The 13,772-nt window shown below is 46.3% G+C and overlaps 1 protein-coding gene across 1 annotated transcript in view; it reads right to left on the bottom strand.

The window, feature by feature from the left end:
- Window positions 1–13,772, bottom strand: part of LCP2 (lymphocyte cytosolic protein 2) — a 75,709-nt gene that overhangs the window by 4,279 nt on the left and 57,658 nt on the right. The window contains exons 16-20 of the mRNA XM_014569873.3: window positions 12,438–12,573; window positions 8,540–8,589; window positions 6,532–6,635; window positions 4,597–4,674; window positions 221–376 (exon numbers count right to left, since the gene is read on the bottom strand). Of these exons, the coding sequence (XP_014425359.2) occupies window positions 221–376; window positions 4,597–4,674; window positions 6,532–6,635; window positions 8,540–8,589; window positions 12,438–12,573 (524 nt within the window). The remainder of the gene's footprint in view (window positions 1–220; window positions 377–4,596; window positions 4,675–6,531; window positions 6,636–8,539; window positions 8,590–12,437; window positions 12,574–13,772) is intronic.

Genomic DNA, 13,772 nt, shown 5'->3' with positions numbered 1-13,772 from the left:
CCATGGAATTTAAACACTCTTATCCAAAAATTCACCCACCCAATGAAATTGTGAAATATAAGTTTTTCTTGAATGTGAGTCAGGAGGCCTGGCTGTGCTCTTAGCTACACCAGTGTATATCTGGAATCCCTCTAGTGAAGTAAGTGACATTCTTTTTGATAAATCTGCTGATGACCGGTAAAGAGAGAGATGGTGATACAAAGAAAGAAACATACTGTACCTCTTTTCCTTTCAGGCCAGTTCCTAACAAGTATACTTGATTTTGCTCCTGGTAACGAATCTGAATATTGTATACTTTATCTTTGTATAATACCATCAGTACGTATGGATGTGTGTTCGTTTTTCTGGAGCTGTCTCTCACCAAGAACGTCCCATCCTAAAAGATCACACATGAAAATCAAATGTATTTTTGACCAACATAGCAATCACATAAGTAGAATGCTGAGCTTGTTTTTAAATGTACCGTGAGTCTGGATTCTAGTTGTTCAGAAAGAGAGCAATTGCCATCACCGCTTTCAGAGGTTAGATGATTTCTTAAAGGAAGAAGCAACACACAAACAAAGCCTTGCATTCTGCTATCTAAAATGTCCAACTTCAAAGGTTAGTTCAAATGCTGAAATAGTAATTTTAGAGAGAAATTATACTCCAATGTTGAGATACTTAGCAAAGTGCTGCGGGTGATGTTCTGGTCTTAGTGAAGTCAATAGCAAAACTTTCATTGACTTCAGTAGGCTGGGATTTCAGCCCAAAAGGTGAAACCTATTGGTGTGTTGGGGACTTTTGTACACAACTAAAAGGGATGCCCTCTAAGGCACTCAGAGGTTTAGACAATCTTGGAGTGTTCTAGCTCACTGTAAACAGGGACGTGGGGCCTCCTCCATCAGGGAGGGAAATGAAACAGGCCTCTCCCAGTGAGTGTGGGTCTTAAATATTTTAGGGAGAGAAGGAGTATGTAGAGGGATGCCGCTTTCTTACATAGAAGATCTTGCCTCTCAGAGACAAAAGTTTGTTGAGCTCCCTATCCTATGAAGCTCTTTTCACTCATTGCTCCATCTTACATATATAATTTATACTAGGTGACTTACCCGGTGTTGCCACTGGTGTGGAGGGTGAAAGAGTCAGAGCGGGGGCTTGGGGATGTGTGTGTGGGGGGGGGGAAGGCTTCAGGACTCATGGTAGGGGGTTGAGGAAGGATCAGGGTACTGGTTGGAGATGTGGGTGTGTGTGAGAGTGAGGGTTGGGGGTAAGTAGAAGCTCAGGGTGGGGGGGGGTGCAGGAGTCAGGCTGGGTGCTCAGGGAAGGGAGTGAGGATTCAGGAATCAGGAAAGGGGATTGGGAAGAGGGGGAGGGGAGTGCAGAGCAGGGGGAAGTGCAGCACGGTAAGGGGGGGCAACCTGCTTGCCAGCTTGTCCTGGTGGGGGAATGTGCATGCCACCCTCTGGCTTCTCCTGGGATTATCCAGGAGTGGGGTAGGGGAGCGAAGCCAGGGCAGAGGAGGCCCAGGGCAGGGGGGGTCCACATAGGGCTTGGGGGGCAGAAAGGGGGCAACACAGACAGGCTGGAGCTTTGGCACACTGGGCGGCTTGGCAGTGTTGAGGGGAGGGGTGTGGCTCCCCCAGGGGTTGCTGGGGCTTCTCCCCTTCCATCCTGTGGGGCCTTCTCCGCTCATCTAGCAGGGCTTTTTCTCCCCTCTGCCCCCAACCCGTCCAGCACAGCTTTTCTGCTTCCATCTGGCAGGGCTTTTTCTCCCCTCACTCCCCCGTCTGATGGGTCCTTTTCTCTCCCCTGTTTGATGGGGCTTTCCCCACCCCCATCTCCTCTCTGGGAGGGGCCTTTTCTCCCTCTCCCATCTTACTGAGGCCTTTCCCTCCCACTGCTCTGGTGCTGTGGCCATGGGTCAAAGGTGAGAGGGATTTGGAGCGAGGGTGGGGCAGGACATTTACCCTGTCCAGTGGCCAGCATGATGGTCCTAGCCCCAGCCGGTCATTCTCTTGGTGGTGTGGCTGCCCCCAATGGTCACCCAGCAGTATAGTTTCTACCCAGCACTCACTTCCCCCAGTGGTCCCTGTGAACATAGAGTCCCTCCGAACAGACCCCTCCCTGTCCATGTATGGAAAACAATCCCATTCAAGACACTTCCCATTTTCCCGGTACAACCAAACCCTGACCTTGGTTTAAGTTAAGATAAGAGGAAGCTGCATACCGAATTTGGTGGTTCTAACTCTTACCATTTAGGAGGAGTTCTTGAACAAGTGAACTGACAGACAGACGGACAGAGAGACAGACAGATGCACATGTCTAAAATATATGCTTAGGTTACCATAACTCCCAGCTTTCAAACTTTTGCACACTTAAGGGGTCTGGGGCCTGTGCATGGATGCTTTTTTTGCATAACTCTGGGGCCAGGCTTGCCTATTTGATCACCTCTGCCAAACTACTGAAGTGCAAAGATTTTTATTACCCTTGTGCTGCCACAGGAGTACAAAGAAAGACCAGGGCATCTATTACTAAAATAGAATCTAATCTTTTGTCTGGGTGGGGTGGGTGTTGTGTTGGGGCTGTGTTTCCATTGGTCTTCCTGCCTGTCAGGCAAAGGAGAACTTGCAAATTGCCCCTGTATTGAAGTCAGGGAGATGCACAAATCCCATAATCCCTCAGTCCTCAGTAGGGAAGAGTCACAAACTATCCTCTTGAGCCACGTGAAGGGGTTACACACTAATGCTATGTCTACGCTGGCGGGTTATTGCGCAAGTACAGCCGTTCTTGCGCAAGAATCCACAGAGCGTCGGCACTGCCCACCCGCTCTTGCGCAAATAAATGTACAGTACGATGTAGTAAGAGAGGGCTCCTTGCACAAGAGCTATGCTATTTTTTATCAGGTGTAAGCCCTCTTGAGCAGGAGCTCTTGCGCAAGAGGGCAGTGTGGATGCTTAGCAGGGATTTCTTGTGCAAGAGAGCCCTATGGCTAAAATGGCTATCAGAGCTTTCTTGTGCAAGAGTATCCACACTGCCATGGGAACGCTTGTGCAAAAGCACAGCACACACATGGCAGTGTGGACGTTTTCTTGCGCAAGAACCCTTGCTCACGATGTTGTTGCATGAGAAGCCACCAGTGTAGACATAGCCTAAGAGAGGATATAGAATATGGGATAAATGGCCTTTGGGGATCAGTTGAGTTCGGGTCTGAGTTGATCGTTGCTGTCTTATTTGCAGACTCACCCCAATGCAGGTGGTGAGTTCAGACGTCATGGTATGTGTGTGGACTGTATCATTAACATAGTTTGAAAAAAGGGCCTATTTATACTTACTCACTTCCATACTGATCCAAGTTTTTGGTAGCCCTCTGACCAGGCACTGCCAATCTGAACACTGTATGCTTGATGAGTCTGAGTGCCTTTTTGTTTGTGTGCTTGTAAAATTGTGTGTGTGTTGAGGCAGGGAGGTAGTGGTGGTATTCACAAATAGGGTGTGTGTGTGTGTGTGTGTGTGTTGAGGCAGGGAAGTAGTGGTGGTATTCACAAATAGGATGTGCCACCTGATTTTGCAGGTGCATCTCAAGGAAGTCTAAACTAAAATCTCTTTATGAAAAATGTGCATTCATTCCCTTTTTCCATGTGCTTGTGTAACCCCCTTTTTCCTCCCCGGGTTACTGGGGAGCAGGTCACACTCACAGCTGTGCCTGGGCGCCTGGTGTTTTAACCCAAAAGAGATCCTAAGCACCCCAGTGGTGATGGTGTTTAGTTGGGGAAAGCCCTATCTACTCCCTTGGTGCAGTCCCTTGCTGGCAGCGAATATAAAATGGCGGTGCCTCCACCTGGCTGGCCTTGTACACACACTGGTGCCTTGAGAGCCTCCAGGAATATACTCATTCCAACATAAATCTGGATCTAATTCCAGAACAACTACAAATCATATATATCTAATAAAATACTTTAAAATAAACAATCTTTACTTAACTTAAATAAACAGGGATTACAGATTAGCAATGAATAGATTAACAAAACACATAGCAATAATTGAAGCTTATATAGCTAGACGACAGTGACCCCACCCCAGAGTGTGCACACCCCTAGACTCAGTCCCAGACACTTGCTTGCGTTGGCGCTGATGTTGCAGCTGTAGTGAGGATTTGGTCCAGGCTAAACAGCAGCTCTGTCTCAGGCAGCACTCTTCCAGCAAGGCCCAAACTTACTGCCTCGTGCTGTGCCTATAGGACGCAGCCTGCTAACTCCCAGTTCCAACAAGCATCTAGTAGCTGCATCCAACAGCCCCTGAACTGGGTCAATCTCCTTGGCAGCAGCCTGGCTCCCCCTCTGGTTCCAAACTCCAAGGCAGAGTCCCAGACTGCTAGGCCTCTTTCTTCAAGCACATGGAGAGAGCACCCCTCTCTCCCCCTAGAGTCCTCCCTTCCTGTTTTTTCCCAAGGGTCATGGGAATTGTAGTCTGGATTGTAGCACACAGGGTCTTTTCAGAAAAAAACAGAGGCCCCTTTAGTAAGGGGACTACACTTGCAAAGACAGATACCAGGATACAAACCAGTTAAACAACGCATCCAGTATTCCCATAGCCATGTAAGGGCACTTGCTAGCACTGTACCTTATTTATCTTCCTAAGAGATGCTTCTGCTTCCTGCCGGCTGATGTCTGCAGCGTACCACTCTGTGTTCAGTGAGTCCTGAAATGTTTTTAGTTTATGTTGGGGGACAAAAGAGGAGAAAGTTGGCTGTCAGAGAATTCATTTTTGTGAGGTTATAAGTGTGCATGCACAGAAATAGAAAAGACTGTAAACGGGGGGAGGGGAAGTGGTGTGTTCCCAGACACAGGGATGAGAGATGGCAACATGTTTAGTTCTGACCTTGTTATGTTCCAGCACTCTCTGAAGTTGTTTGCATGTGCTGTCACTTTGCTACCATGGAAACCAGAGACCTGAGGACTCTAGGGGTTTGATAAACATTTCATTTCCTGTGACTTTTCTTTTGTTGTGTCCAGATGAGTCACAGACATCATAAGTCTCCTATTTTTGCATCAGCTGAGCCTAGGGCTCTGGTTTGCTCTCCTGCACTAAACACATGCACACACAAATCTGCCCTACATGGCCACTCAACAGATCAGCACAAATCAGGTGCTGAGGGGAGGTAATTGTCCAAGAGGTTGGCTTATTTGAGAGGAGAAATGAGGTATGTCAGGGCAGCTCTGAAAGACGGGAAGTGGACTACAGGTTGAACCTCTGTAAACTGGGACTCTCTGATCCGGCCGGAATACTGATGTTCCAAGACTAGAGAGGCCAAATGGAGAGTTGGTGCCTGGAAGCCCTGTGATCCAGCAGCAGGGCTGCCTGGCAGTGGGGCCAGCAGCAAAGGTGGAGCTGGGCGAGAGGCCAGCAGCCAGTCCAGGGCTGGGGGAGGGGGGTGGTAGCAGGGGGACCAGAAATGTCCTTCCCTCGTCTGGTTAAATCCTTCATCTGGGACCGGTCAGGTCCTGAAAGTGCCAGACCAGGGAGGTCCAACCTGTAGTAAACTTCATTGTAGCTTCTGATTGTTTCACCACACTTTCCACTGTATTTTCACTCCTCTTGCTTGGTAAAAACCAGGTAAGGAACAGAGGTTGGGCATTGCAAGGCAAACCACATCAAATCCATCAGTGTATCCCTGGGGTGGGGAACTGTTTTTCTGTCACAGGCCATTAACCCACAGAAAAATCAGTTGTGGGCCTCTCGCCCGTGTAGGGGGCGTGGAGGGAAGGGTGGGGTTCAATGCAGGCAGATGAAATTAAGGAATGGGCAGGATCTGTCCTGAGGCCCATAGGTTCCCCAACCCTGGTGTGTACCAAAGAATAACTGCTGAATAACAAACCAATTTAGGGGCAGAGGGAACCCAATGGTTTCCTGTTTAGCTGATTTGCTATGCAGAGGGACTAGGATTAATGTCTGTCACATACATGACTCATGTCTGCACATGGTCGGGGCCACAGTCTAAAGAGGAAGACATGTCATTACCCCACACATCTCCTGTGGCCAACCAGTCCCTGGCCCGGGAGCTGCTGTGCTCTCCCTGCAGGGAGTTATCTACATGGGGGGAGCCGGGGAGAACTGTCCTTCCCCCGGCACGTCCAGCCACTCTCCCTGGCAGTTGGGCCCAGGTGAGGCGCAAGATGGAGCCACGTCTCATGTGGCCGACTCCGGCCACTCCTGGTTGTGGGTGAAGGCAGCCGCAGGCCGCCCCCTGCCTGGGCTCAGCTCTGGGGGATAGGTGCTGTGTGAGCCAGAAACATGCCGGGGTTAGAAGGGCTCTCTCCGAGGCAGCCACACTGCTCACAGCAATGACCCTCAGCAGCTGGCGTGAGAAGTGGCTGGTTCCATCCTTTCGGCTCTCTGCCCAGCCTGGCTGCCAGAGTCAGGGGTCGAGCATGTCAGGGGCAGGCACAGCTGGAGAAAGGAGCCGTCTCTGCCTTTCCCCTAGCAGGCAAAGTGAAATCGGGTGGGAGGGCACTTAAACCCATATACCCCCCCCCCCATGTGTCCCCGATGTGATACCTCATCTTCCTCCATGCTTGGTGGCTGCACAATCTGCCTGTTAGGAATTGGTAACGGTGGTCTGACATCCGCTGGGCCTTTTGAAGCAGCTCTATTGATGTTACCTTTAACATTGTGGAATAAATTTAAATTAAAAACAGAACAATAAAAACTTGTTTATGGAGCAGATACTAGAATTTAGTTTGGGTTTTAATTCTCAGTTATACCCAGGCCTATTTACACTAATTGAGGAGCATAAGGAACCTCAAAGTGGGTGAAAATTATACTCTCACCTAATGTAATTGATAATCTGACCTATCTTTAAGTAATGGGACAAATTCATCTTTGGTATACCTGAGAGCCACTCCCAGGGACTTTAAGAGAATTGCATTAGCTACGGATGCCTCAAAGACAGCTGTACTTGAAATAGGAATTGAGATGATCATCTGTAACACAGTTATTTAATTAAGAGAGTATCTCCAGTTACTTTAGCTACAGCTAACCTAAACTGCTACAGTTACAAACAGCAATGCTGCACTGTTAGAGATGCATAAAATTGCATTGGAGAGAGAAAGAATTTGCTGCTTTTTGCCTTGGTGGAAACCTTGAACAGCTGTATTGGTAATAGTGACCAGTGTTGAACACTGAATGTTATGCCAAGAAATTGATTTCCAGTGTTGCTTATTTTTAATTACGGTAATTAAATATGTAGCTGAGTCTAACTTAATTTCAACTGGGAAATACCTTTCTCATGAGAAAAGGTATTGGAAGAGCATTATTCAGATCTAAAATGTTCATTGCTTTTTTTTCTTACCATCACACAAATCATTATTGGAATTATGTAATTACATGGGACCCTCAGAATGAATGTAGTCAATTTATGTATTCTGAGACTAGTGCTTATAAACTATACCTCTAGAGTACATCTACACAGCAGGACTGAAGCTGAAGTAAGCTACGCAACTTGAGCAATGTCAATTGTGTAGCTGATGTCAAAATAGCTTATTTTGGCTTTTGGCGCTGTCTACACAGCAGGAAGTGCAAGGAAGAGTACTCTTCTTCCAACTTCCCTTACTCCTCATAAAATAAGGGTTACAGGAGTCGGAGTAAGAAGTCCTCCAACTTGCCATTATTTTGACAGTATGTTGAAATAACTGCTTGTAGTGTAGTTATTCCAAAATAACACTGTCAATTATAACACTGTCAGTTATTCTGAAATAACACTGCTGTGTAGACATAGCCCGAGGGTATGTCTAGACTACATCTGTTTGTCGGAAAAAGCTACGCAAAATGTGGTCCGCATTTTGCGTAGCTTTTTCCGATACTTTTGTCGGAAGAGGCTTTTCTGACATTTGGCCTGTCTAGACTGGGCCAAATGTTGGAAAAAAACCTTTTTTGGAAGCCCCCTTTTTTCTCGTAAAACAAGGAATACAGCAGCTTCCTAAAGAGAGCGTTTGCTCTTCCACAAAAAAAAAAAGCGGAAGAGCAAACAAGTTCCCTGGATGTGGAAGAGTTCTTCCGGGATACCTCTGGTATCCCCAAAAAACTGTATAGTCTAGACATACCCCTAATGAGGTAAAGAATTAGGTTAGATTTTGTCAGTGTCTTAACTAAAAAGATGGAATTGCCAAATGTTAACAAGGAAAAATACCCACCATGAACATAGACTAAATGAACTAAAAAAGGTAACTAACTAGTGTTTAAAAAGGTCTGAAAAAGGTAAGAGTCTCTCATAATTTGGAAGCAGCAATTCTGTAAAGCAATGTCTAAAGCGTGGCCCTCAGAAATCCTTGTGGTGTTGCTGAGGATGGAATAATGAGAAAGAATAAGGCACCTAATATTAACATAAAATACATTCTTTAGGCTTGGTGGGGTGGATGTGCACCTCCCTCCACCACCCCCAACAGTATCTGACAGTTCTTTATTGCTATGAAATCCAGAAGCTGCGTGCCCACGACAGATGCCATGCAGTGCAACCCTAAGACATCCTGACATGTGGAGAGAACATCCAGGCGCACCGAATACAAACCTTGCTGAAAGCGTGGTGGTAGTGATCCACTTGAAGAAATGTTGTTCGTACTGCAAAAGAAATCAATGAAACTGACGTTTAGTGCAGGCAGGATATGTAGCAATCACCATACTATTTAATGTTTTAAACTGTGGCTGCTCTCAGAGGCACGGACCCACACTGGGGTCCCTTTGGGCCACAAACATGGAAGGAGACATAGTCCCTGTCCCCAAAGGTTTCCATTCTTCTTTCTTTATAGCAACCATGACTGATAAAGGCATCCTGCTCTGCCTCCTATGACATTCACATGGCAGTTGAGGCCAGTCTAACTCTCCTCGAGGACAGGGGTTTGGGGAGAAGGTGCAGAGATGTTGAGGATTTCGGGGAGCTGCAGAGGGGTAATTGTAGAGGGGGAGGGGCAGGAAATGCACAGGGTGAAGGAGGGAGGAGACAGGCTGCCATAAACCTGCCGGACATGCTCAGCCTAGGCCTTGATTGTCTGAACAGGCCCATTGGGAGAGGGATGAACGTTCCCCCATTTCTGAAAGAGGAAACTCCCCATGGACAGGGATGGGAAAACTGACCAGCTTCTAGATATTCCATTGTTCCAACAATGGCTATTAGCCAGGATGGGCAGAGAGGGTTTCCCAAGCCTCTGTTTGCTAGAAGTTAGGAATGGGGCGACAGGGAGGGATCACTTACGATTCCCTGTTCTGTTCATTCCCTCTGGCGCACTAGACATTGGCCGCTGTCGGAAGACAGGACAGAAGTCTAGATGGACTTTTCGTCTGACCCTGTCTGGCTATTCTTATGAGGATAGTCCATGGCACTAATCCTCCTAGAGGGACCATTTCTGGATTAGTAGAATTGAAACCTAAAGAACCTCTACCTCTGTTGGGTTTCCAACCCATCTCTCTCTTTCCTCATAAGGTGAATATGAAACAAAACTACCAACACGTACTCATTTGGGGATTTCCCCCAAATTCTCCCCCTATCCCTGGCTTTATCTTTGGCTGCAGAACACGCCTCATTTCAACATTCAAGTTCCAGGAGATGCAAAAACTTGACAGTAGCTATGGCAGTGATTGAGTTCACACTTCTAGCCTCATTGGTGCAATGGCGTTGCAGGCTTAGTTTGTTTTTTTCTGCTCTTGCTGAGCTATTCAATTCTTCTTTTTATAAGATCTACAAAGGCTTTTTCAGCTTCCTATGAGAAATGTCTATAATTGAAACCAGGGCTCTTGGCAGCTCTGGAGTCCCAAAATGACAGCAACCAACGGCAATGATGAGTTTATCAGATCTTATCTCTTTTTCCCAGAAAAGTTTTATCTAACTAAGAATTCACTACCACGGGTTTCACTCCTCCTGTGTGCACATGAACCTCTCTTTAGATGTACTACACAAAAGACGCTGAGACTACAGTGTATGGGTATGTCCACACTACCCTCCTAGTTCGAACTAAGAGAGTAATGTAGGCATACCGCACTTGCAAATGAAGCCCGGGATTTGAATTTCCCGGGCTTCATTTGCATAAGCGGGGAACCGCCATTTTTAAAACCCCGCTGGTTCGAACCCCGTGCAGCGCGGCTACACGGGGCTCGAACTAGGTAGTTCAGACTAGGCTTCCTATTCCGAACTACCGGTGGAACGAGGTGTACCGGTAGTTCGGAATAGGAAGCCTAGTCTGAACTACCTAGTTCGAGCCCCGTGTAGCCGCGCTGCACGGGGTTCGAACCAGCGGGGTTTTAAAAATGGCGGCTCCCCGCTTATGCAAATGAAGCCCGGGAAATTCAAATCCCGGGCTTCATTTGCAAGTGCGGTATGCCTACATTACCCCGCTAGTTCGAACTAGCGGGGTAGTGTAGACATACCCTTAATTACTATACACGACTACTATAGTGTCTTAGATGCTGCTTTTAAGAAGAGGCATCTGATTTTAAATATCCAACTTTTGACATCTTAAGGCTTAACTCTTCTTTTAAAACATGAAGTGAGTATCCAAAAGTCCAGTTGAAGTTATTGAGAACTGCAAGTGCTTCTGTAATGCCTAGAATTCCCCTTTTGAAATCAGGATCCCATTGAGAGAGGCACTGTACAGATGTATAACCGAAAAGGATTTACAGTTTCAATAGACAAGGCAGAAAATGAATGGGAGAAATTGATAAATGCCTTTAGCTGGGAAGTCAAAGATGAAGGACCCCAAATTAGAATCTAATTGTAGCTCATACCAAAGAGGTCCTAATACAGTCTTTTCTTAGGCCTGGTCTACACTGGGAGTTTAGGTCGAACTGAGCCACATTAGGTCGAATTTATAAACAATGAGTCCATACCACCAAGCCTGTTCCGTTGACTTTAAATGCAGTTAAAGTCGATTTTGGCAGTTCTGCTTTTCACAAGGAGTATTGCTAAATTTGACCTTGCATAATCAACTTTACAATAGTGCAGACACAACACCGTGAAAGTCACAATTCTTTGCCTGCAGGAGTTTCCCACAATGCCCCGTGGTGACCGCTCTGGCCTGGATTTTCAATTTTACTGCTCTTCAGGTGAACAGGAAAAGCCCGAAGAAAATTTGAATTTCACTTCCTGTGTGGCCAGCATGATGAGCAGACCTCAGAGCAGGCCGCACACCTGAGCATCTCACCTAACTATGAGTTCCCAGGGTGGCAGACGCGCACCACTATAGAGTGTTCAGGTGCTGTGTGGGGAGAAGAATCTGTTCTTGCAGAACTATGAACTGGCAAAAGGAACACAAATATTTATGCAGAGATTGCAAAGGGCATGGGGGAGAAAGGACACCCCAGGCAGGCCCAGCAGCACTGCATGAAAATAAAGGAACTGAGGCAGCTGTACCAGAAGACAAAGGAGGCAAATGGACAGTCTGGATTATCGCCTCAAACTTGCCCCTTCTAGGTGCAGCTGCATGCGATCTTTTGAAGGGGGGAACTCGATCAGCTTTCCTAACCGGCTCAGGGATTGCTCCCAAAATACTCTCTCCTCTGGCGACCTCAGACACTAGAGTGGAGGACAGCATGGATGAGGAAGAGGAGGAGGAGGAGGCATCTGCTAGTCGCTCAACTTAAGTGCTTTGCAGGATAGTACGTTCACAGCCTTCTGAGATTCTGCTTCATTCCGGCAGACCCTGAATACTCTCCAGACATACTCCAGCATAAGTCTCACCATGATTAATATGATTGCCATAATGCTTTCACGCCCAACGGGATCCACAAGGGTTCCATCTAATGCTGTTATGATGTCTGCATGGGTAACCAGGGGAAAAAAGGGCATGAAGAGACTGTTTGCTGTTGCTTTCAAGCAGGGGGGAGAGGGAGGAGACAAGTGCATTATGGGACACTGACGACATGTACCCAGAACCACCCGCTGCACGGTTTTGGTCCCCGGTTGCACTGGGAGCATAACCCAGAATGCAAAGGAACTGTGGGATAGCTACCCACAGAGACTCGCTCTTAAAGACGATGGTAGCCACCCTACTGGGCATGCATTACTTCAAACTACCTCAAATTCTTACACACAGTGGGAACATGCACCTTTGACTTTACAAAATCGGGTGCTAAAAATTGACCTTAACACATTTGACTTTCTCTCGTAGTGTAGCCATGGCCTAAATGTAGAACTAAGAGAGGAGCCTTCCTCAGCTTCTCCTAGTGTATCTGATACATATTGTCTGTATGTTTGGATTATACAGAGATTTAAGACTCTGTGGGTGATGGCTTTACAGCACTAGAGGATTCCCCTAAGATGGTGAAGACAGCCCACGGCAAGTAGAACAGAACCAAGGATCTGGCCTTTAGATATTGAACTTATTAGGTAGTAATCTTTAGAGTCTTGTACAGCACCCTACACAGTGTCATTCCTCAAGAAGTAATAATACACAATGAATACAACTAGTGCTACAAACCTGTCTGCGTAAGATCCAGGCATACTTTTGGATCCCGAAGGAATGTGTTTAGGAGGCGGCTTGCCAGACCTTGCAGGGAACGTGTTGGAGCTGAAGGGGGGCAAAGGTTGCTGTGGCATTGATCTCTGGGACGTTGCTGTGAAGAAGAAAAGCAGAGCTAGCTAAGATATGAGCATGAGGTTACCACAGGGACTCTTAAAAGCAGCTTGTAAAAAGGGGTGAAGTGAATTAATAGTATCACAACACAGAGGGTTGTCTAATCTGATACAAGCAATGGAACAATCTGTCATTAAATGCCTGTCAGAACTATACACTGGGTCTCGGAATATTGTTGATAGTAGAAGGTTTCTCTTGTATTCATTTTAGAGGTGGAAAATTTAGTAGAAATGTTTTTGCTTCTGAACTCCTAGATAAGTTACAGTCCATCTTTAGAAGCCATTTAGCTAACACAGTACAATAAACATAAAGACAATGTTCCCCAGTCAGCTTTCTCTGCCATGGCATTGCTGACCATTGGATTTGAGACTCCTCTTTCTCCTCCTCCTCCTCAGGGATTTGTGTTCTGACACCACCTTCACCGCATGGATCATTAGACAAGTGGGCGACCACACCAAACGATGACAGCATGAGACACACACTCTCCTTTGGCGCTACTCTCAGCCCAAGCTGGTCTGACAGGAAGGGTGGGGAATTCAGATTGTGAATTCAGATCCGAATGGTGTCAATGACCTCAATTTTTAATGGGCTGAACCAAAACTCAGATTTAGTCAATCTTAGACTTTGACATGTTGAAAAGCAAGAGGTGAATTTTGCAGCTTTGGCCCATATCCATTAGCTTTATTATAAACCATTATACAGCATCTCAGTGGCACATGGGGGTAATTTCTAAATGCTAGCATTGTTATTTGAGCTGAATACTAATCTCTATGCTCACATGAATCATCAGAACTATCTTCACATGACATTAATAACACTCTATGTGTGATAAAGGCAACCAGGGCTTGGCCTATTATCATACAGAAGATCAAGAGGCCAATAGGTTTTAATTCCTGCTTATTAGGTTCTCTGTGCAAATATCTGTACAGATATATACTGCGTTCAGGGTTATAACATTGTAATGCATTTAGATAAGTGTATGAAATACTGGCTAAGTGGAAGAAATTGTTGATGTGCTCCAACTCCCTGTGTTTTCTGACTTCATTTCTTAAATCTGCATGAGATTTTTGGAAGATTTCTACCGGCAGCCAATTTATGCAATGTTGGCTTTTCTATTTGACTATATGTAGATCTGCTCAGAGTTTCATTTGAGCTTCTTAACAGAGAAAGAGGGAGAAT

Source organism: Pelodiscus sinensis, chromosome 17 (assembly GCF_049634645.1).
Source record: "Pelodiscus sinensis isolate JC-2024 chromosome 17, ASM4963464v1, whole genome shotgun sequence".
NCBI classification, from domain to species: Eukaryota; Metazoa; Chordata; order Testudines; family Trionychidae; genus Pelodiscus; species Pelodiscus sinensis.
Note: the sequence above shows the minus strand (reverse complement) of the source record. Positions and strands in the feature narration are given on the sequence as shown.